This window comes from Polyodon spathula, chromosome 1 (genome assembly GCF_017654505.1).
Source record: "Polyodon spathula isolate WHYD16114869_AA chromosome 1, ASM1765450v1, whole genome shotgun sequence".
In the NCBI taxonomy this organism is placed as follows: domain Eukaryota; kingdom Metazoa; phylum Chordata; class Actinopteri; order Acipenseriformes; family Polyodontidae; genus Polyodon; species Polyodon spathula.
The window spans coordinates 80,898,944-80,924,051 of NC_054534.1; the positions used below are offsets into that span (position 1 = coordinate 80,898,944).

At 36.4% G+C, this 25,108-nt stretch overlaps 1 protein-coding gene across 1 annotated transcript in view; it reads left to right on the forward strand.

Moving 5' to 3' along the window:
* Positions 1-25,108, forward strand: part of dchs2 (dachsous cadherin-related 2) — a 53,473-nt gene that overhangs the window by 11,747 nt on the left and 16,618 nt on the right. The window contains exons 2-13 of the mRNA XM_041263717.1: positions 3,066-3,257; positions 3,962-4,193; positions 7,105-7,341; positions 9,830-10,843; positions 12,070-12,257; positions 12,661-12,725; positions 16,629-16,657; positions 16,836-16,993; positions 18,296-19,130; positions 20,079-20,318; positions 22,857-22,991; positions 23,772-23,981. Of these exons, the coding sequence (XP_041119651.1) occupies positions 3,066-3,257; positions 3,962-4,193; positions 7,105-7,341; positions 9,830-10,843; positions 12,070-12,257; positions 12,661-12,725; positions 16,629-16,657; positions 16,836-16,993; positions 18,296-19,130; positions 20,079-20,318; positions 22,857-22,991; positions 23,772-23,981 (3,535 nt within the window). The remainder of the gene's footprint in view (positions 1-3,065; positions 3,258-3,961; positions 4,194-7,104; positions 7,342-9,829; positions 10,844-12,069; positions 12,258-12,660; positions 12,726-16,628; positions 16,658-16,835; positions 16,994-18,295; positions 19,131-20,078; positions 20,319-22,856; positions 22,992-23,771; positions 23,982-25,108) is intronic.

Below are 25,108 nucleotides of genomic sequence, written 5' to 3' on the forward strand. Positions count from 1 at the left end.
ATACACCTAAACACGCACACACAAACACACACAAACACACACTTAAACAGTTAGTAGTCATTCTCAGAAGAGTTGATGAGTGGGATGCCTACGATCACTGTTTCTCATATATTTCTGCTCTGAATTTATTTGTTAACAGATGGCTGTAGTTTTCATTTGTGTTCAAGCAAGATTGCATGGGACAATGTTATAGCTGGGATCTGAGCTGTTTGTATATAAGCTTATCAAAATATTAATCAATGTGCTATTTTACATTGCTTCAAAGCTGCTCTTAAATACTAACAATTAAATTGCTGTGATCTAAATACATTATTATGCATGTGTTTTAAAAATTAAAATTATTTAATTTTGTTGAATTCGAAATAAAAATGAGCCAATTCAAATCATGTCCCTATCAAATTTGTATATTGTTAATTCCAGATACAACTGTACAACTATTTTGTTTGTAGCAGTAAATCTATTTACTCTTGTAACACATCTCACTAAATGATTAGGCTGCCCCATATCAGAGTAATCTGTAAACTGTCCACTGAAATTTGCTTATCCTACTTATCCGTAGGCATATCAAGGTGTGACATTTACAAAGATACTTTCCGATGTAGTGGCAAAAAACTATATTTTATTGTGCAAACAACCATGCTAATAAAAGCCATAGGCATAATCCCAATTCACCCACTCCACCACCAGCTACAATCCTTGGAACAAAGCCACATTCTGTATACTGTATATCTTTTAACGTTTTTCTATTGGTATTTATTTGTATGTTTAAAAAGTTACCATATATAAAGGGTTGAGTTAATCAGAACAAAACTACACACTTCATGTCTTGCATAAAGCTATAATGTACTGTATGTATTTAATTTAAAGCAGACAACAATGGTTTAAGTTTACCCTGCCATGATGTCTTTTGGGGACCAACACCAGAAGATTTATGTGCTTAAGAAGGTGTTTTTAGTGGTCATGTTTATCTACTGTACATGATTGAGCATATGACCTACCAGGCTTTTCCATAAACAAGTTACAGGCCGTCCTCCTAAAGATGTGAGACATGAGAAGCACAGTGTTGGATATGCAGGCTCTGATGTACAATAAAACACATCAAAGCCTTAATTGCACTGTTTGTAAAGCCATGGGTTGATACGGTTCGGCCTTTCAAAGCAAGATTAATAACGGGCGCATACTTTGGCGTTCAATGTTCAAGGTGTACGAAGAGCAATTTAATGTGATAGATTAGACTACGTAATGCTTAATAGCTCCAGTGACTCACATTACATGTAGTTTCTGCCCCCTCACATTGCCCTATTGATGCACCTGTTGTAAACCCTTAACTCACTCCAGTGGGTTGAGAAAGTAATACACTATCCACGTCTTTCTTAAACTTGACTCTCAGTTGGGGCATAGCTGAGCTGAGTAGTGTGTTTAAACCAGAAATAGAGATGCAACTGTTAAAATCTTTTTTTTTTTTTAAATGTTGCTGTCTGCACTGCATTACTTGCCCCCTGATATGTATTTAATGCCTTTCAAGTTAGTAATTTTTATTAGGTGGAAGTTTACACTAATTCCTGAATAATTACCTTTCTCCAAATGTAATGGTGAATACATTAGAGAAACAATCAATCAATAGAGGATGATCAATTTTCCCCAGGTTATTTTAAAATTCTTAAAAGTTTTACCTTATAGTTTATTATTGAGTGTTTTTTAATATATGGATGATAACATCCCAACCCAAAAAATCACCCAATCAGCTTATATGTGACACGACTGTGAGAGATGAGGGAATACTTAAAATCTGAAGACAGTGTTCGTCATCAAGACAGACAAGTGGCTTTGAGGGATCTCTCGGTGTATGGGATTAAGTTATTTTTGTTTAGACCCCTGCTCTTTTTTGAGGCAGCAGCGCATCACATTTGTCGGGGATGTATTATGAGTCACATGCTTACCATCTTTGCTGCAGTGTTAAAAGAACAGAGAATTATTTATGCAGCTATTGAAAAACTGGAAAATTTCGTTAGCGAGTGTAAGAGACTTGCCGAATGAAGCATGATTTGTCTGATGTATTTAATGCACTTTCTAGTTAGTAATTAACTTATTGCATGTACTTTGGGAGACTGAGTTTGGAAGACTTTTGACAAGTGTGCAGGCAACAATTCACACCTGGTTAGAGTTTTACGACCAGTGCCTTACTGTTTAAACAGTATGGTTTTCTAGATCCTATATGACAGTTTCTGAGCCCCCTCACCTACTTGTCATCCCTGCATGTGTTTGCGTTTGCTTAGCCATTAATGTTTTACATGGATAAGGATTAGCCCTTAGAGATGCAGATGGAGACCCAGGTTATCAAAACTTAGAGCCATATGGATATGTGCTCTCTCTATGTATTAGTATAGACAATCAGTGCTAAAGAAAATGCTGGGTTAACATTGTTTTTTTGTTTACAGGCAGGTCTGTTAAGCTTTTTGTCCATTTAGTGTTATGTAACTGGACACATGCTACTGTACACCATGTGTCAGCAAAGATACCAATTATATTTGCCAGCTGGAAGTGATGTAGTTGAGGTCTGTGTATGTCAGTGAGCACCTAGACATGCCTGGTTTCTTCAGTGTAGTTTTATACTAGATTCATAGTATTTTTAGTGATCTTTGACTTTTGTGTAACTCCTGTTTACAGTTTGGATTGTAGACTGCAGATAGTTTTGGGTTTATGTATGCTGGTAGAGATTTTGTAGCTGCAAATCACATAAGGATCTGATGTGCAAATGCCCGGCCATGTTCAGCTGTATTTTTAATTCACTAGCAGTTGATAATCATAGTCTGCCATGTCACTTGCTCTTAAATTAAGTGCTTTAAACCCTTTCTATAGTAGCAGCCTACAGTGTTGATTTATCTTTCATATTATTTTTCATTTCTGGGGTTTTCATTTCATATTTTATCGTGTGGTTTCGCGTATAATTAAACCCAAAGGATCGGCATGATTTTTTCCCACTTGAATAATAAAAGGGAATTCATTAAAGTAATCATGTGCAGGCTTGATTTCCAGCAACAAATTAAGTGCCTTTTTTCTCTAAGGTTACAGCCACAGATGCAGACAGCGATGAGTTTGGCAAAGTGCGGTACTCTCTATACGATGGGTTCAATAATTATGAAAAATCTCACATTTTACGAGTGGACGCTGATTCTGGACAGGTCTGCATATCACAAGACATTGACAGGGATGGTGGGCTGGCAAACTTTGATGTTTTGGTGAAAGCTGAAGACGGGGTAAGAGTCTCCTAAATGCCATACATTTATATGTCGGCGCTTCTTGAATATTGCATCCAATTCTAAAGTGTAAAGAAGTGGATTTTTAGATGAAATGAACCAGAGTACAGTGCAAATAATATGCAGATATGAGTTAAACCAAGTTTGTTACTCCCTGGCTTCCTGATACAGTGCAATACTAAATTATGGTCTGTGTTTAAAAGAGGGTGAGGTAGGAGGAGGTGAATGAATGATTTCCAAATTTGCTAGTGCACTCTGTCCTGGCTGGCCTTGTGAAAACAATAGTAAGTGGGCTTTATTTTAGATTGACTAAAGTTTGGTGTTAACTAATTGAAAGGGTACTTTGTCATACACTGTTTTGCAAAAAAAACCTTTTAGCGCACATACAAATGAAAGCCACGGTAAAATCAATACAAACACTACATATTATTTATATTGTCAAGGTAGCATTCAGTTGATTGTGTTTCATCTTATTTAACTATTTGTAGTGTCATACATTATTAGAAGACTGTGATGTACTGCTATATACCACTCATTTGAGGGCAAACCAATCAATTTAAATAAAATACTCTTAAGTGTACCTGTATACCTGGCAGCTTCTTCACATATCCAGTTAGAAAACAAGATATGTTATTATTTAATGGTTTCTGTATGTACAGCAAAAGCAAAACTCTTAATGAAAAATGTTACTTTTTTTTTTCTAGGGGGGTCTGAGTGCCCAAGCTTACATTCATATAGAAGTGGAAGACGTCAATGACAGCCGACCAGTGTTCAACCCACTAAGATACATTACAAGCATAAGCAGTCACACTCAGCCTGGAACTGAAGTCCTGAACATTATTGCAACTGACAGTGATGCTGGAACAAATGGACAAGTATCTTATGAACTTGTTCCTGGGGATTTGTCTTTTCTTTTCACAGTTGACACATCAACAGGTAAGCAAGTGTCAATTATAAGCAAATAATTCCACAAACAACTGAATTAGGTTTAGTATTTTCCGGTTTGGTTTACATAATAAATGGTTTACACCTTTTAATGTATTTTATTGTTTTGCCATGTTGACATGGCCAATGACTTGAGAACGGTTCAGGGAGACTAGACCTCTGAGCTCTTCACTGTCTGTAAAACACTGTTCTTCTATGAACAAATGCCTACATTTTATTAGAGAAACGTTACAAAGAACACTACAGTTTTCTTATTAATTCAGTTCACTTGACATTTAACAGTTTGAGCTGAATGTATGCTCAGTTAGAAGAATGAAATGATAAGGTGACTTGAAATTGATATTCTTTGAATAATGCAGAGTTCATGGCTAGTTATGTGACATAGTTTCTGTTTTCAAACAGATTTCTTCCATTTTATAACACTCTCTTTCTACAGTGTACACATTGTCTATATATATATATATATATATATATATATATATATATATATATATATATATATGTATGTGTGTGTGTATATATATATATATATATATATATATATATATATATATATATATATATATATATATAATATATATATATACTATTATATAAGGATATGATACCCATTATTCCTAAGAAGTATTCCTATTCCTATTGGGTAATGTTTTTTATATGCAGGACATCAAATCCCCCCCATTTCACATAGTCTCATAAAGTATAATAACTACCTGGCAGAGAGAGAGAGAGAGAGAGAGAGAGAGAGAGAGAGAGAGAGAGAGAGAGAGAGAGTTGAATGAGTGAAGGAGAGGAAGGAATTCAGAAGAGTGGGTGGGGCTGGTGACATGGATATTGAAATCACCTAACAGGGCAGTTGGGGTAGACAGAGAGGGGAGGGGGAGAGCATATAGTTGTGGGCCCTGTCTCTCTGCCAGTATGTCAACCTTACTTATTTACCAGTTCATGTAGTCATGGTTTACTTTTTCTGTTTTGCAGCTGTGGCAGGGGATAAACTGTATAACACTGATATACTTGTTACTGTAACCAAAACATGATACCCAGTACATTTTCTTTTATTTCATGGAAGTATGAATTGTGTCTGTGCCAGTTATGGTAAAGCCATCTGGGTCTTTAAATAACCAGTTGATGAATTAAGGATTTGGGTCATTCATTTGGCTGTCAGATTTGAAGGTGAGGTCAGGTGAGAACAATGGAGGACCTTTAACCATATGTGCAGTGTCTAGTGCAAGAAGCATCAGTAAAGAATGAAGGCCAAATGTGAACTGATGCACAGGAACAATAACCAAGACTAATTACCAACAGCCATGACACATTTGTTTCTTAGAATTCATTTATTACAGATATATGTTGTCTGAAATTGGTTCACATTACCTTACTGATAATAACTGCATGTTTTGTGTTTTGTTGTTTTTAAGCAAAAGTGAAAAATGGCTTTGCTTTTTCTTATTCTGTAGGGCAAATGATTTTCCTTTTCACCAAATGGTTTGTTCTATTTTCTACTTTTTTTGGCCTATATAACATTAATCTCTCAGTTCAGTTTGATTAAAATGAACTTTGATGAGGATTTATTTTATTTGGAGCATTCAAATATGCTTTAAACAAACAAAACCGCTGAAATAAACTGGGAATGAGCCCACTGATTACAGTTAAAAGTTAAGAAACATTTTCATTTGAACTTGCTAATAATTAATCCTATGTGCAGAGGGATGCAAGTTGACATAATGGTAATTAACATAACAGGAGTCCTATTGTTTCATAGTAGAAGAAAAGCCAGTATAAACATATCCCTGTTCCAGACCTCACTTGCTGGTTGTGCATTGTCTGTTGCCACATAATTATATATATATGTGTGTGTGTGTCTGTATTTTGTAATTCCAACTTGTTACTTTTTTTTTTTTTTTTTTTTTTTTTTTTTTAACACTATTTTGAATAGCATTTTCCATGCAATATTCAACTTCATTTCTAAATGGACCACCTGCCACCCCCAGCCACTTCAGTTGCATTACACAGTTCACCTATCCCTGTTGCACACTGTAAGTAAAATCAGGCTTACCAGGTTAACCTAAAGCTTTTGGATTTCAAAGTGATCACTATTAAAGGCAAGAGCTGAGCTGTCAGCCAGACAGCCGATTGCACACAGCCTGCCATGCCAGCCAAGATTCCATCTTTGACTTGCCTGGCAGTTGGTTTTTAACCACTCCAGGAGTTCTATTTGTTATGTTTATCCTTATCCCTTTGCAAAGACCAAGAGGTTATAGGTGCCAAGTGTAATGTGTGTATAAATCTGCTAATCCTGATTCTGTGTACAGGATTCAGTTCAAAGAAGTTAAAGGATGTTTTGGTTGTGTTGCCTGGCATAGTGAACCCCAGCTGCTCAAAAGTTGCATCACTAAAGAGTTAATTATGCAACCTTCAGGTGTTCTATGGCCTTGAACAGCATATTTTATTGTTTGAAGGTATTTATACAGTAAGGTCGTACCACCCTCAAATCCTTGGCAAAGGGAATATTCCTATTATTCTAAAAATTGTACATTGCCACATTATCTTTAGTGAATTTGCTACAGTTTCTGTAATTTGTAAATAAGTCATTATTGATATAATAGTCAATGATGACTTATAATAGTTTTATAGGGTTTTGGAGCTATCCTACACAACTGGTGTCCAATCATTGCCTGATTTTACCTAAATATCTGTTGAGTATATCTAATTGGGAAAAGTTGTGAATGCATTTTTGAAAAAAAGGTAATGCAATATTTGTAAGCAGTGTGCTTGGTTATTTTGTTTCTAATCTCCATATATTTTATCTTTAACCTATTGTACCTTCAACAAATAATGTAGTATCTAGCATTAGTATACACAGCTAAAATAGCTCATACCTTTATTTGTATTTGTTCTGCAGGGATATTGTATTTGACATCCACTCTGAGCCATCTGGGGAGCACCAGTGTGGAGCTGTCTGTGTCTGCTCAGGATGGGGGCGGTCTCAGCTCCCTGCTCAATGCAGCTGTCACAGTGAACATCGTCAGGAGTGCACTGGCCCCTGCAGTATTTGAGAGATTACGATATGCGTTTGCTGTGCCAGAGGATGCCAAAAAGGGGACTGCTGTGGGAACAGTTCAGGCTACCACTCCATCCAGTGAGTATCAATGACTGACTGCTACATTTGATTCACAAACAAAGAGTTATGTCTTTTTTTTGTTGTTGTTCGTGGTTGTGGTCATGGTTTTATTTTTATTTTTTATTTATTTTGGTCAGACACAGCGTCATTTTTTTATTTTGTTAAAAAAAGGCACACATTAAATTGGCCCTTTTCATAAATGTATGTACGGATTTATTAAACAAAATAAATACACATTGTAATATATAAATACACAATGGGGTCTATTCATTAGGTCTAAATAGATATTTGGCTCTGTCATTGTTTAGATGAATTGAGTAAACCCCAATATGTTAAATGTCAGAATACATTTTAGGCATATATTTTAAGGCTTGACATTTTTCAACAAACCACTTGTTAATATTAACATACAACCAAAGTGATTTGGGGCAGGCACTGCCACTCTGGGGAGCCGCTAAATCCTATTTGGTCAGGACACCCTGCCAATGGGAGTTAGCAGCTTGGCACTGTAACTGCTGCAGGAGAGGACAAGTAACTGCAATGACTCTTACACTTACATACTGTAGTTCTTCAGGTTTGACTAAAGTGAGTACAAAACAATCACTACAATTTGCTGGTTAATATTGTCAATCACATATATAGATAATGTATATAACATTATGTAGACCCAGATATTGATTTGATATAGATATCTGATTTTATTTCAAATCAAAATTATGTTACATTAAAATATGCTATACTGTTTATGTATTCTTATGGTATAAATATATTATAAAATAAATAGTATAGGCTGCTGCATAATGATACAAACTTGTTTTCACCCACTCTGACCTGCAATAGAGTGGATATCAGCTTGTATCGTAAATCACTCTATACGATATCCTATATTAACACTCCTCAATTATAAAACTGTTGTCAGCAGCTGTAGGTAAGGAATCGTGCAATTCTGTGTTCTGCCTTAAAAAGATAATACAAGTGTTAGTGTAATGGAATTATGTGGCAAATGGGAGCCATGACCATGGTTAAGGTCTGCCTTATAACAAGGTAGTACTGTGTATATACTCAGACATAGATCTTTCAAGACTACGCAAAGTAATATTTGGGCTACCCATTAAACCAAATAATAGACAACGAGATGAATTATGGTCATTTGGTTTTTACATATACTGCTGTACTTTGTATATGTTGAGGACTGTTTGTATATTTCTCTCGTTATTTTTCATTCTTTTTTTTTACAATGAATACAGGAACAGAGAAATGTACTTCAAGCTTCTGCCATCTACTTTCCCAATACATTTTTTTCAAATGTTCCCTTTGTCTTCAGAATTGGCAGTGTAGGGTAATAAATTAAACAGAGTAATGGAATGTCAACTCATTCAGGTTGGGGCATTGGCACATGTTTACCAGTTTGTTCATTTGACCGCCTGTCACAGTGTCAGTCATCTCAGGTTGTGTGGTCGCTTAATAGATTACCCCGGCATATTGTGCAGGTTCCTCAAGCCTACGCTAATGCTGGAAGCTTTTCAGCCTGATGCTCTGGTTTCTAGTGAGATGTGGGGTGACGGGACACCAGGTCTAGTAATTACTGTATACTCAAAATGAGTGCTGCAACCAAGATTGCTACTTCAATGAGAATTTATGTGTGTCCCTGCTTCCAAATTGTTATCTTCAGAGGATGGTGATAGGATAGATAAGTGTCAATGATATTCTGTTAGTAGTACAGCAGAGTACCATAATTACATTTTTTAATCCCAGGCTAAGCCAGTGATTAAAGCAGCTTTCAAGGGGGGAGGGAGTTTGAATCCCTACAGCTAAAATTTGGACATGTAGTATGTTATTGTTGTGTACAATTGAACGTGATTTGTAGCAAATACATTATTTTACAGTAGTTGGCACACATAGGTTTTTCAATTTTGAAAATGTGTTTATGATGAATTGCTTAACATATAATAAAACCTATAAATTAATAGCAGAGGAAAGTACAGTAAACAATATACCTCCACAATTAGTCTGCATAGTACAGGGTAGAAACAGTGTTATGAATTGAGTTTTGTTTATTCCACTTTATTTGTGAATAAATATATTATATATTATATATATATATATAATATATATATATATAATATATATATATATATATATATATATATATTCTTATGTTACATTTGTTTCAAAGCCTCCTATACAGAGAATGATAGTATTTACCAATTATACAAATGCAGATTTTTTGTAATATTTAAATATAATGGATGCAAATGCATATGAATTTTATTTTTTTTCATAGGATTGCATAGGTGTAACATCTGGAAAAAAAAATGTCGTTATTTTGTAGTGATTTTTCTACTCCTGAATTTTAAAAACTGGCCACATATTCCTAATGAATCCAAGTGGAATACCACTGGGAACCGAAACTAATGCATTTGAATTCATAGGAATGTGCAGCCATTATTTTAAGATTTCCTTTTTTTATAAGGATGTAAAACTTAATTTGAACTTTTCTTAACAGATTCCCTGGAGTCCCTATCCTACAGAATTTCATCCGGAGATCCAAATGGCCTCTTCTCCATCCACCCTGAGTTTGGTATGATCAGCACTAATGGGCCTTTGGATCATGAATCCCAGCCTTATGTCATCCTCATGGTGCAGTCCCAGACCGGGAGCTCCCCAGTCTACAGCAGCACCCAGGTGAACATAACAATCATTGATGTTAATGACAACCTGCCTGTCTTCTATAAAGAATCAGAGACAATCACGGTTTCTCAGAACACCTTGCCAGGCACTGTGCTGTACATCGCTCATGCAGAGGACAGAGACAGCGGGCACAATGGGAGGATCAGGTATGCTCTACAAACAGACAATACCAAGGTGTTCACCATTGACGTCAGGCATGGAACAGTTTCTCTCAACAGAAGTCTTTCCCAAGACACGCAGCCTAGGTACCTTCTGAAAATCTCAGCAGAAGATGAAGGAGATCCTCCACAGAGCTCCGTGTTCACCCTTGTTGTCAATATTGACCGCACAAAATTGGAAGACACCCTGGCTTTTGAAACTCTAATTTACCAGGTGGAGATCAGTGAGAATGCTCAAACAGATACAAGGCTTATCCAAGTCCGAGCCCATGGACGGGATCCACAGACTTACTCAAGCCTGTCTTACTCCCTCCAGACAATTTCAGGGTCTCCGGTGTTTGGGATCCATCTTGACAGTGGCTGGATTTACCTCCGCCAGAGCCTGAACTATGAGTCCACATCGACATACAAGTTTGAAGTGTCAGCCACCGCAATGGAGGAGAGGATGGTCCTGCAAGCCACTGCTACCGTCACTGTCAATGTGTTGGACGAGAATGATAATGCTCCTGTCTTCTCTCAGGAATCTTATTTCTTCACCATTCAAGAAGGCCCTATTCCTCATGGATTGGTTGGCTCAGTGAAAGCAGCAGATATCGACTCGGGGAGAAATGCGCAAATGTCCTACATCCTATTGTCAGAAGGAAAATACTTCCGCATTAATTCCAAGACAGGTAAAGAATGAAGGTGATTTTTCTTGTTAGTAGATAATGTAGATATTTGTAGCCCTCTGCAGAATAACTTCCTTTTTACCCTGTTTTTACCCTGCCTGGGTGTCCTTTACCATGCTTTCCTGCTTTCCTTTCATATGCTTTTATATGACATAAACTTTTATAAGGAAATACCGAAACTGTATCTTTAATTTACCATTTAAGTAAGAAGCTTTTGGTACTTTTAAAATAAGAATCAAAGAATAAGATGTAAAACTGTTGGCTATCTATATCATTTAAATCCTAAAAATAGACTTGTTTCCATCTAAAATAAATGGTGCAGGATCAAAACATCTAATGGATGTGTAATTCGAATTGACCTGTGGTTGTGTGCAATCAGCAGACATGCTTATAGCCTTTCACAGAACAGAAACACCGGAAAACATGTAGGTCAGCTCACCAGAGGAAAGTATGACCAAGTGATGCACACATTGACTGTTCAGATGGAAATGGGGTCTATTTAATAAGACGATTAACATTGAGTTCTGCAAAGCATATTAATGTATCCTACATTAACATTAACAGCTTTTCTGTAGTGCTTTAACAATAAAGGATCATTAGGATCATATTATCTTACAGAAATAGGAAGAGACATATTTTTTCATCTATAATCAGATTAAGATATAAAATATAAACTGAGGCCTTAGGCTAGAGATCTTTTTCTGTGCTTCATTCTAATAAAATATTTAAAAAGTGGCATGTTATTAAAAATGTTAAAACTGTTCACAGAAGTAAATAAATAAATACGAGTCAAGTTCTCTAGACATTCAAAAACATAGCTTCTGCAAAAGAACCCTGACAAGAGGGCATAACCATGTCAGTAAGGTAAGATACTACCATAGAGAAGATGTCTGCTACCATTTAAAATATCTACCTTACAGATTTATGTATCTTTTAAATGTTTTGCTTTACTTCCATTTTATTTGAATGTTCCACAGCCACCTACAGTAGTGCCCTGCAGGGGTTGAAAGTTCTGAGGTTTATAATATATAGTATATTCATAATACAATGTGAAAGTTTGCTAATCAGTTGGCCCTTACTATTAGATTGTATTTTATTTTTTATCTGGGGGTGGGGGCAGAGTGGCGGACACTAGGCTTTGTTTTATTAAAGTTTCCATGTACAGTATATTCATTCTCTATGATGTCTTCAATGAATGTGGTTAATTGATGCTCTGATTCATTTCCCAGGTGAAATAATAAACTGGGTTGCGCTAGACCGTGAGCAACGCACTCACCACACACTGTCGGTTTTAGTGACAGACCAAGGAGTCCCACGTCTGAATGCAACCACCACCATCTACATCATTGTCACCGATATTAATGACAACCCACCTCAGTTTACACACATGCCGACTGGGAAAGAGATTAATGTCCAGGTTGGTTTTCACTGTTCAAGCATTTTGTCTTTCTCTCTTTTATTTTAACCATAAGCTGCTTTGTTAGTCATTGCTTTAGATGAGAGCTCCACCTTGTGGCAGCCCATTGTTGTCAGGTAATGATGATATACTGTAAACACAGTTCATTTGCAAGGCTTTGTATTTATTTTAGGCTATTAGGGATGATATTAGTCTAATTCTGCCATGTCATAGGGTATTTGCACTGATGTCACGTATTAGATAAATGTTTTATCCAACAGGCTATAGGAATGTGCAAAACTGAAGTTACAGATTTACATTTAACATGGGTTCATAAACACAGCTTTGTTATGAAAATGATGTGCATGTAAATCGTTGCTCATTTTCTGCTTTAGTAAACATGTGCACTATGGCTGTTTGGCAGGTTTGGGAAGGACAGGCTGCAGGCACTGTGGTAGCCACCTTATTTGCAAAAGACCTTGACGCTGGATATATATATATATATATATATATATATATATATATATATATATATATATATATATATATATATATATATATATATAATATATATATATATATATATATATATATATATACATTAAGTTATATCATAACAGAGGGTTTCCACAAGATTTGATTTGTCTCAAAATTGTTTTGTGTGCCCTCTAGTGGTGTTAGTCTGAAACTCATTAAGAGAAACATTGGCTTGCAGTTTTATTTAAAGCATTCTAACATTGTCCACATCATGTAGATTTATTATTTATTGCATTTATATAGCACTTTTTATACAAATGTATTGCAAAGCACTGTACAGTACATAACAGAACAAAGAACAAACCACAATACATTTGTATAGCATGCCACACATAGAACTGCCACAGTCAGACCAGTTAAATAACAGTATACACATAATAATACAAAAGCAGCAATTGTAAAGTTACATTAAAACCCACTAAGATAAGAAAGCCATTTTATAAAAGTGCATTTTTAGTCTTGACATGAAAACTGTAACAGTCCCAGCTTCCCTGTCAAATCAAGGCAGGGCATTCCATATGTTAGTAGCTATGCAAGAAAAAGCCCTATCTCGCGTGTTGCTTTTGTTAACCCTAGGAATAACCAGCAGCACTGCATCCTGTGATCTCACAGTGTGGTTTGTAAGTTACGGGGTCAGTAACTTCTGCAGATAACTAGGTGCTAATCCATTCAGTGCCTTGTAAGTTAACAGCAAAATCTTAAAATCAATTCTATACTGCACAAGCTGCAAGCGGGATACCACACATTTTGGGACACTAGAAAAAAAGTACATTACAATAATCAATTCTAGATGAAACAAAGGCATGCATTAGTCTCTCAGCATCAGATACGGAAATAATTGATCTAAGTTTGGCTATATTTTTCAAATGGTTAAAATATACTTCAGTAACTTCCCTAGTACAAGTCTCAAATGATAGAGCAGGATCAACGATGACCCCCCAGACTCTGAATTTCTAGTTTAAGTTTTGATGAGAGACTGCAAGGGTTGAGCTCATGCAACCCCACATTTCCTTTTAGTTGGTTCTGTGATCCCACTAGCATAACCTCTGTTTTAACTGAATTCAACATTAGAAAATTGTATCACACCCAATGCTTGATGTCTGTAAGGCAAGTAGCTAATAACACCCAGGCAGAAGAAATTCCTGGCTTTAGGGATAAATATAGCTGGGTATCATCAGCACAGCAATGGAAGTTCACTCTGTGTGTGTGGATAATGTCACCTAACAGTAGCATATATAATGAAAACAGCAAGGGACCTAGAATGGAGCCCTGTGGAACACCACAGACAACTTTCTACCTCCTCAATAGAGACAAACTGAAACCTGAGAATCAGAAAGATAAGATTTGAACCAGGATAGGACAAGGCCAGACAGTACCACTGTGCTTTCAAGACGATTCAGTAGGATGGAATGGTTTACACTATCAAAGGCAGCACTTAGATCTGGATGAATTAAATCTGATGGAAAGCCAGAGTCAGAATTTATCAGCATATTATTCACAACTCTGACAAGGGTCAACTCGGTGCTATGTGCAGCGTGAAAACCAGACTGAAACTTCTTAAATATAACATTAAAAGTTAGAATTTGTTATAATTGAATTGCAATAACTCTCTGTAGAACCTTACTCAAGAATGGTAGGCTGGAGATTGGCCTATAGTTATTTAGGAACTTAGGGTCCAAATTGTGTTTCTTAAGCACAGGCTTTACCACAGCTACCTTAAGTGCTGAGGGAACCAGAGAAAAGTGAACTATTTATAATTTTTAAAATGTGGGTATTAATAACACCAAGAACATATTTTAATAGTTTTATAGGAATGGGATCAAGAGAGCGTGTAGTAGTTCTGTCCGTCCCTATAAGGTAATCAAAGAAAAAGCCCCCATAGTAGCTGTAATAGGTGTAGTTGGTAACATTGTGCTGGAGTCCTTCTTAATAGAAGGTGTCTATGGAATCTCATTTCTGATTTTATTTTTAGAGAAATATAAGAAGTTATTGCAGCTGTGAAAGGAGCCAGTGTCAAGGGTAGAACTGTTAGGGGAAGGATTCTTTAATTTATCTAGGGTAGAAAAACGAAATCTATGATTATTTTTATTTGTTTCAATTAAATTAGAATAATATGATCTAACTAACACCAGAACCTTCCTATATTTAACCAGGTGGCCCTTCCATGCGATGTAATGAACAAGCAGTTCAGATTCCCGCCATCTCTGTTCTAGTTTGTGACCCTCTTATTTCATCTTCCGAGTTGTATCATTAAACTACGTGAGCTTATTTTAAAAGACTCTCTTGATTTTTGATTGGCGCTACAGTATCTAAGATACTAGTCAAGTGGTGTTGTAGGTATTAACCAGCTCATCTACTGATAAGGACTCAGAGAGTGGTAATGAGCTCAATACATCAGAAAGCTTAGCAGCAGTTGAATAATTAATTACCCAGGATTTAAATGTACGGTCCACAGTCTTTGTAGATACTAACAGATTTACCTAAAAAAGAATGGCAACATGATCAGAAGTAGTAAGATCTAGGATTATGGCGTTTTTAACAGCTAAACCATGAGAAACTACCAAATCTAAAGTATGGCCACGATTATGCGTAGGGCCTTTGGCATGCAGGACAACAACTAAGGAATCCAGTAGCCTCAAAAATTGCAAGGAGTTAGACTCAGAATCAATGTTAACATGAAGGTTAAAATCACCCAATAAAAGAATCCTATCATATTTGACTGTCAATATAGATAGCAGACCCCCAAATTCAGACAGAAATAGTGGGTTTGACTTAAGTGGTCGATAAATAATTACAATATGAACAGGTAATGGACTGTTTAATGTCAAGATTAAAACTTCAAAAGGTGAATAACCTTCAACAATGTCCTGTTTGATTTTAAGTTCACTATGGAAAACAGTAACAAGTCCACCTTCCCGCCCACTAGAGCGAGCTTTCTGGAAAAGAGAACAGTTAGGTGGAGAAGCCGCAGTCAGGGTATCATTATCATTTGGTTTAAGCCATGTATAAGTTAGAGAGAGAAAATCATTGTTGTAATCCTAAATAAAATTACTAATTAATGGAACCTTATTAGACAGAGACCTGACATTAAATAAACCTAGGTGTAAATTGATAAAATCAAGAGCATGTGAATTTGACAAAGATTACTGTATCACACACCTCTGTGTTTACTCAGTGGATAGCGGGAATGGCAGGATACTTTAACCTGAATTTGACATGCCTCTTTAGATTCTCTCCCCTCCCCAGTTCCTAGTTTAAATACCTTGCTAGGTGATGTTCGATGTTATCAGCTAGACTGCTTGCCTCTGATTTATTTAGGTGCAGTCCATCTCTCTTCTAATAGCTATTTCTTTTCCAAAAGCAATCCCAGTTGTTTATAAATCACAGCTCTTCTTGCACACACCAACCAGCCAAGTATTTAAGGCCCTAATTCTACTGAATACTTCATCCCCACCACCAACAACAAGTAGTAGACCTGAGAGAATAATTCTGGCAAAAGATGACAAGTAATTGGGTGTAGCAGGTGCTGGAAGTCCAAATCCTGCAAACTCAAACTGTTGATGACACGCCAACATATGTATTTTGTTCATGTTAAAATGATTATTAATAAAATTAAACTATTGATAACAAACGTTTTTTTTTTTTAGATTAATCAGTTGTGAAAGCACTAATGACATTGTAAAAAATAACCACTCTCGAAAAAAGTCTCCAGGTTAGCTTTCACTGCGTATGCATACTTGTGTGTATCTTACCATAAGCTGCATTGCTAGTCACTGCAGTGCAGCTGCACCCCATTGCTTTACATGAGAGCTCCACCTCTGTTGCCATGTAAACATTCATTTGCAATAGACAATTTATGAATTGTCACATTACCATATCTCTGTGTTCACATTAATTGGACATTATAAAAATAACTTGTGCACTTGCCACCATTGTGAAATTGTGTATGCACTTCTTAAATTATGAATAGTGGAGGCCAGAGTCACTCACTACACTAGAGCAACAAGTAGAACCATCAACACTCCTTTAACATTTCAATATATATATTTTTTTCCTTTCAAGATGATGGGTTGGGGCATTTTGAGATAGACAGCAAAACAGGAGAAATTAAGACAACAGAGCGTCTTTTACAAAGCTCAAGAATCCGCTATAGGCTGACTGTTACTGCCAGGGACAAGGGACCCTCTCCACTCGAAGCATCAGCTGTAGTTCACATACAGGTAACACCTTAAACCATTCTTTCGGTGTGTCTCTTTTTATTTGTAGTTGGTTGATATACAAATGTGTCTCTGCATATAGCAAATAGTTTTGCATGTTTTTTTTACTAAATCATTGGCATCTAATGAGTCAAATGTGTCAATCAATCAGAAATCCCTTTCTTCTGTACATCCACACCATGACCAGCTTTAAATATGTAAAACTCTGTTTTAAAGAGTAAAGTTCTTATTAGAAACCTCAATCAAGTCTCACCTAATCCCTCTATTTTCTAGACTGAATAACAGTCTTCCTAACTCTTAACTTTTAGTCCTGGGATTAGTCCGGTTCCTCATCGTTAGACTCTCTCTAATACTTCAATGTCCTCTTTGTAACATAGTTAAACTCAATGTGGTCTCACCAGTGCATTATACAGCCTCATCGTAACATCCCTTGATTTGTCTTGTGCTGTTACATAAACCTTTTTTCATGGCAGGCTGTGGCGGAGTGTCCCGCCCCAATATATGTGTGTGTGTGCGCGCACTGTTTTATTATTTGTATTATTATTGTTATTATTTTAGTTAGTATTATTTATAATATATCTGTTTGTGTTTTGTGCAGACGGACGAAAGCCGTCCAATATTATTATTTGTTGTGTGAGACTGGCAAAAAGCCGGTCTCATAGTAGTCACATGAATGGGGTTAAAATCCCATTGTTGCTAATCATAAGATGGTCACCTCTATAAAAGCCTGCAGCTTCCTGCACCAAGGTGGAGAGTGTCAGAGGAGGGACGTAAGTATATGAAAAACAGAGAAACAATTGCTACGCATGCTGGTTTCACAGCCAGCATACTACTTGTTGGTGTCTGTTTGCTTGGCCCTTATGCCCTTTTGTTTGGTGTTTTGTGTTTGTTCAAGACTTTTGTTTTATTATTTAATAAAGTACTGGGTTCTGTAGCGCCTCAGGTTCACCACCGTTCCATGTTTTGGTTTCTGTTCTGCAAGCCATCCTTTCACACAGGCCTATTCTAGCTCTGTACCACCGATTCGGTATTTGAATCCTACTTTTTTGTGACAGCTCTTGTTAGATTCACATATGTGTTCGCCACTTCCCCCTATAGTGAGTCATCTGCAAATGTTATCATCTTGCTAATTAGCCACCTGTCTAGGTCATATATGTAGAAAAGAAAGTGCAGGGGTTCCAGCATGAAACCCTTATTTGAGCACCAATACCTTACACTGCATTTCCCATTAACTTGATTGCACTACATAATAAGACACCCCTAAATAAATTACACATGATGTCACTTTTTTTATGCTTGTTTCAGATTATTCCAGTGGATAAAGGGAGCTCTAATAATGCTGAACAAGTCATACGACATTTTGTTATAAAAGAAGATTCCAAGCTCGGAAGAGCTATTGGTTCACTCAAACTACCCAATCATCATAATCAAATGGTGGATTATTCCATCTCTGAAGGGGATGGCAGTCTTCACTTTGGGGTTGACCGCTCTACCGGAGACCTGCACCTGGCCTATGAACTAGACTACGAAACAGCTTCTCATTACCTTCTCAAGGTGCAGGCGGAAGACCACAGCCAGGTCCCTGTGCACAACACGGCAGTGTTTGTCAGTGTAACTGTAGAAGATGTCAACGACCACTCACCCTGGTTTTTGGATGACTTTATTGTCATTGGAATAGAGGAGAACTTGCCTGCAGGTTCCCAGGTTTACACTTTTAATGCTAAGGATGGGGATGGAAGCTTACCAAACAGTGCCTTGCGGTATAAAGTTACGTCAAGCAGTATGAAGGAAACTCCATTTCTCATAGACCCTGTGCAAGGTATATTAACAACCACAGCCCTCCTCGACAGAGAAGAAACTCACACCTTTATCCTAACTGTGACTGCAACAGATCAGGCGGTGAACCTCTTAGACCGAAAGACATGCTCACTTACAGCCAAGATTGCTATTTTGGATGTGAATGACAACAGCCCTGTTTTTGTGTCATCGCACATTTCCTATGTAATGGAAGATGCGGAAGTGGGATCGCTGGTCCATCACACTATTGCCCAAGATAAGGACGAGGGTAGAAACGGGAAGGTTACTTACAGTATATTGTCAGGAAATGAAAAAGGAGTCTTTCTATTGGAGGAAACAACAGGTAAAGTGACACATGGTTATTTGACATAAGTACTACAAGTTAAAATAAAAAGACAAGTGCTTACCTACTCTATCTATCCTCTCAGATAAGGTTAAGTATACTGATATATTTAAATTAACTGAATAGGCTTCAGACTTCCCAAAGTTAATGTGTTTTTATACACATTGCAATGAATGGATAAATTAATTTATATTTAATTGAAATGAAGCAGATTATTAAAACAATTCTGAGGCAAATGCACACGTTCAAATATTAACATTGTTGATATTAAAGTGAATGGCTCTTCTCCTGTATTACTGTGAGTGTATATGTACCAGTATATGTGATACATACCAAAAACCTAATATCACATGATGATATTGAAATAAATCTTCACATTTCATAAGCCCCATTGATTGCAGACATTGTGATTTTTAGATTCAGATTTGAGATTTGTAGTCAAAATGCTTGTCATTGAATAGCTTAAGTTTATTTCAGTATCACTACATATATATGAAATGCCCCTGTGTACATTTTATGAGCTTGATGCATTAGAAATATCCTATTATATATTCTATAATTGGGACATTATATATATATATATATATATATATATATATATAATATATATATATATATATATATATATAAAACATAGTATTAGAGTCACCAAGACTTCTACATTTACCATAACATTCACACGGAAATGGACTGTAAAAAATCGATGAAACTCGAACAGATCTATTAATTTACACATGATTAGTATATATTATATATTATATATATATATATATATATATATATATATATATATATATATATATATATATATATATATATATATTATATATATACAAACTGTGAGGCTACTTAAGCAGAAAGAGGCAGCAATGCCACAGAAAAAAACAAACAAAAAAAAAAAAACAGTACTGTTCTGAAGCACATTCATGAATCCTCTTTTAATTGCAGGACTGCTGTTTTTAGCCTCCTCCCTGGACCATGAGGTATTGAATTCGTACTCCTTGAGCATCCTTGCCAGTGACAGTGGATACCCTGCTCTCTCCGCCACTCAGACACTCACAGTCTCCGTTGTTGACGTGAATGACCAAGTACCCTTGTTTAAGGAAACCCATTACAATGCTTCAGTACCTGAAAACCATGAGCCGGGAGAATTTGTTATCAGAGTTGCAGCAGTCGACAGGGATTCAGGTATAGTTAACACCAAGCATTGTAGCAGCTTTTACATTGATTATCCCCAGATTCATAGCCAGTCCCTGTTTGGTACCTCTTGCAAAGCAATGGTACTGTACAGAGAGGTTAGCTTGACCAATGGCAATTTAAGCTTACATGATACTAATTTCCAGCTGCATGTCTTTCCATCATAGTTTTCATTAAAAAAAAAATGGACAAACTTGGTAATAAACTTATTTAAGAAATATATCGGGTTGGAGGGTGGACACACAAGATATATGCCAGAATGTTCACACATATATTGCAATATAAAATACTTCAAAAAAATAAATGTGTTTTATTTATTTATTTTTTTGCCAAGTGACACTTTCAAACTGCTGTAACATTATTATGCCTCAGGATGGCGCCCCTTATATATATTTTAACATATAAAACAACACAATAAACACTGCTAAATACTGGGAATACATTTTAAGGCTTTTAAAGTGAAGCCTTAAGGTGTTCCACTACAGTTTATACTCTGCAATCTTATTTATTTACTTATTTATTTTTATTTTTTGGTTGCTTTTTTCTTGTGTTTCTTCTAAATTAAAACAGAAAACTAAAACATGAATTTTTTGCTTTAACATATACAACAGTGCTCTAAATAGTGTGTTTTTGGTGCATGTACAGTACATAGGTACACCCCTTTTTTCTGGTTGATTTTGTTACTTTTCCATAGATGAGAATGGAAATTAGACATAAAATAAAGTCTCTCGTTCCTTCAATAACAAGTTTGGGGGGCAGGCTTTTTTGTGCCTATTTTCACTTTAATTTATATGAAATATCATCAAAGAAACTTGACATATCATCACAGAAACTTTGAAGACATGGTGTAGATTTGATACTTTTCGAAGTTCATTTTTTAACTGTCCCCAAACCATTTTATGATGTTTCTTATTGCAGTTATTCACATAAATGTTTTTTTTTTTTTCATGTTAAGGTGAGTTCTGTAGCTGTACTTCAGTTGTATTTTGTCTTCATAGATAGACTTATTATAAGCAAGATCAGCCAAAGTCTTTAATGAAGTAAGAGACTGTGCTGTCTAGTGATCTGCCACGTTGGATCACGTTTTCTTTGGATTTGCTGCTAACAAACCACTGTGTGCAAGATGGTGCCGGCACTGGCTGATCGAGCCTGCATTATGTTGATGGCAGGCAACTGTTACTAAAGATCAGCTCCTGAACTCTCAAAGTACCTCAGACTTACAACAAATGAAGAAACACAACATGTGGGTAATTAAGAACCACTCTTAATGATGGCACACAGTCAACCTTGAAAGATAAGGGGAACATAAAACAAAACAAAATAATGTAATTTAAAGCTACACACTCTTTAGTTGTTCACCAGTGGGACTGAACAAAAGCAAAATCAAGTGATGCTTATATTAGTTCAGGCAACAGGAAAGAGCGATTATACTGTATACAGTTGGGATCTCCAGCCCTGGTCCTGGAGTGCTACAGGGTCTTCTAGTTTTTGTTTCAGCCGAGCTTTCAGTTACTTAATTGAACCAATTACCGGCTTAATTAGTCAAGATTAACAGGTGTTCCAGATATTTAGCCATTGATGACGTAAAGACACCTTAAAACCTGCATGATTGGGGCTCTCTAGGACCAGGTACTGTACAGTACAGTATAGTGTGGTAATAGAAAAAAATTTTGTCTTGTTCATACTGGTGTGATTGAACAACTGTTTTGTATTAGAAATGTGCATGAAATTATGGTCTTCATAAAATCACAAAATTTGATCCCACAGTATTTTTTATAAAAAATTTAAAATAAGCCTTTTTTTTTATGTGAAACTTCTTTTCAAACTGGTAAAAACCAATCCATAGGGGGCCACTGGCTTTTGAATCTGTGGTTTCTGTCTCCTGTAAACATATTTTAAAATGAATGTCTTTTGTTACAATTATTTATTTTTTCTTGGCCTTTCATGGCTTGTAATATAAGTATGGGACTTCATCTGGGTCTTGATTTGAAAGATTGTCATTGTTCTATTGGTGGAACCTTTTAAAATTTGTTTTCTATGTATCAATGTTAGTGTCAACTGCCATTTTGCAATTTAAAACTGGCCAAAACCAGCAAGCAGGCTTCCATTTGAAATTTCAGAGAATATCCTATGATGATCCATAATTCACACCATCTGGGCTCATTTTGGTTCTCTTTTTCAAGCTGTTATATGAAAAATGATTCTCAAACTGAATAGGCTAGAAGAGATTAATATAAAAAGCAAAACTTTAATATATTCCATGCTGTGTTTCCATGTGAAATGTACCTGCTGCCCCTCCTCCCCCATGAAACTATAAAGCTTTATATCAGGAAAAACACGTATTGTTGGTTGAAAGCCAGACCAGAGATGGTCTGAAAAAGGTAAAATTTGTAAAGGTAATATAAAATTTTAAAAAAAATGTTAAAAAAGTCATGTTCATTACCGTATAGTGCTCATTTAATGTGTGGCTAAAATAATATGGACATGTTAAGCTGGTGACTTCAATATCAATATATTTTTATCTCTAAGAGATGAATGCTGCTGTGTGCTATACCCTGCTGCCTGGGTCTGGACATGACTTATTTACAATAAACTCTCAGACTGGAGAGATTACCACCAAAGCAGTGCTGGACAGGGAAGTTCAAGACCACTTCAGCATACGAGGTAATAATACACTTTTACTGTTATATACCCAATTCATTTCTCAGACTGCTTTTAGATAGGAATGTTTCTGCTTAAAAAATGTTTTGCCACAATTAAAGCCATAAGTGCAAGGCTCATAACCTGTCGTCTCAGGTTAAGTGGCTTAATGGTAGACACAGAACAGAAGTTTTCTGAATTAAAGAATCACACCCCTCTGAGCAGTAATTAATGAACTGGAACCTATATAGAGCAAGAACTTGTGAACTGTAATTGAAATCACAGCTCATCAATAGCTGAGCCTGGCATTTCCTGCCAAGTTTCTGATCTTCGGCTCCCGCAGTGACAGAGGAAATTCTGGTAAGGGATACCTTCTACTGGCCAGGTGCCCTACAAGGCCAGGGGGGCACTAGCAAGACGAGGCCTTGCTTCCTGGGTTCCGTAACTTAGCAACAACTGTTACTTCAAAGCATGGTTCTCCTGGGTTTTTAATATGTGTATTCATGGTATAGAAAACAAGAGAGAGACAGAGTGAGCTCAAAACTGTTTGCAGTTACTTGGAATACTTTATACTGCCTGTGGAGTGAGCGAGCTGACAGTTTTCATAATACAAGGCTTGGATAACTACATGTATCATTCTATTTTAATTAATTAGAACCTTTACAGACTCTCTCTCAGTCCTTCTTTCCCAAACATATAACTAAAGAACCATTTCAAAACTAAATGGCTAGTGAAGTAATGCTACTTAAAATTAGTGCTGAGGTCTGATTGTGGTTTAATTACCCTGCTCTGTTCCTATTCCAGTTCTGGCTCGAGACAGTGGGCTACCTGCGCTCTCCAGCACAGCCACTATCATGTGTACTGTCCTGGACTACAATGACAACACCCCTGAGTTCATACTCCCCACATTTGAAATCAAGATTCCAGAAAACCAGGAGCCAGAAATTATTTACACAGCTTTGGCTTCAGACGAGGATGCCGGAGAGAATGGGATAATTGAATATGGATTGGTTGGTAGGTATTTACTTTTCACAGTCCAACACTATTAAAATAATGTAACTGTTCTTTTAATCATTTAATTATAGATGATGGCTGGATAATCATATGTTTTTGGTAGAAATAAGCCAAAGTTTAGTTTTTTTTATGTGTATGGAAACAACCACAGTATTTTTTTATGTCACTGTGTCACAAAGACGGCCAGAGTGGGGGACGTCAGACCAGAAACAGGAACCAGGAAATAAACAGAAGGAGAGAGAGGTGGAATTTGGTGGAGCTGAGCGTATGGTTTCGCTCAGCGTTTAATGAGTGAACAGAACAGCAAATAAAAAGGTTGTAGCAAACAAAAACATAGGACACGGCACATTCACCAAAACAAAAGACAAACAAAACGGACTATACAGACAAACACGGTGAACAGATATTTCACTACTATTATTATTATCACAATTATTACCTCCGTCTCCTATCCCGTTTTCCACTCACCGAATACACAACAACCGAGTGGGTGAAAACATGCAGCTTTTATGCAGCTGTACCAAGACTCGATTGCTAAACAGTCATTCAATTGGAGTCGCGGTACAACTGCATGTGAATTAATAAAGTGCAATTCCCCGTGCTCACATATTATTACGTTTTACTTGCATGTGAAGTGCTGTGCAATCCTCGTGCCTAAATACAAATATACATTTTAAACACTCGTGTTACACAGACCCGTTTACATCCCGTGTACCAATGACTATACAACAACATTAACACACAACACAAAATACACACAGGGGCAGGCACTTTGCCACACACTGGTATTGCATTTTTAGGCAACATGGACAGTATTTGCATTTGTTTACTCAGACATATAGTCAGCAATAAGTGCCCAGCATAATTAAATTAGTGTGGGATAAATCAAGTCCTGTTCTACCCATCAGTATCCTGTCGTGCACACTAAAACATTTTAATATTTTACAGTGCCACTACTGTTAGTCAACAGGTTGTTGTGTATTATAATGAAGTACATATTATACATTTTAGGCTGATATTTTTATAAAAATAATGGAAACATAAACCATTGTAGCGTGTTTGAAAAGGTGCATCGCAATGACCTCACTGTAAATATCCTTCCTGCTGATTCAATTATTTGTGTATTT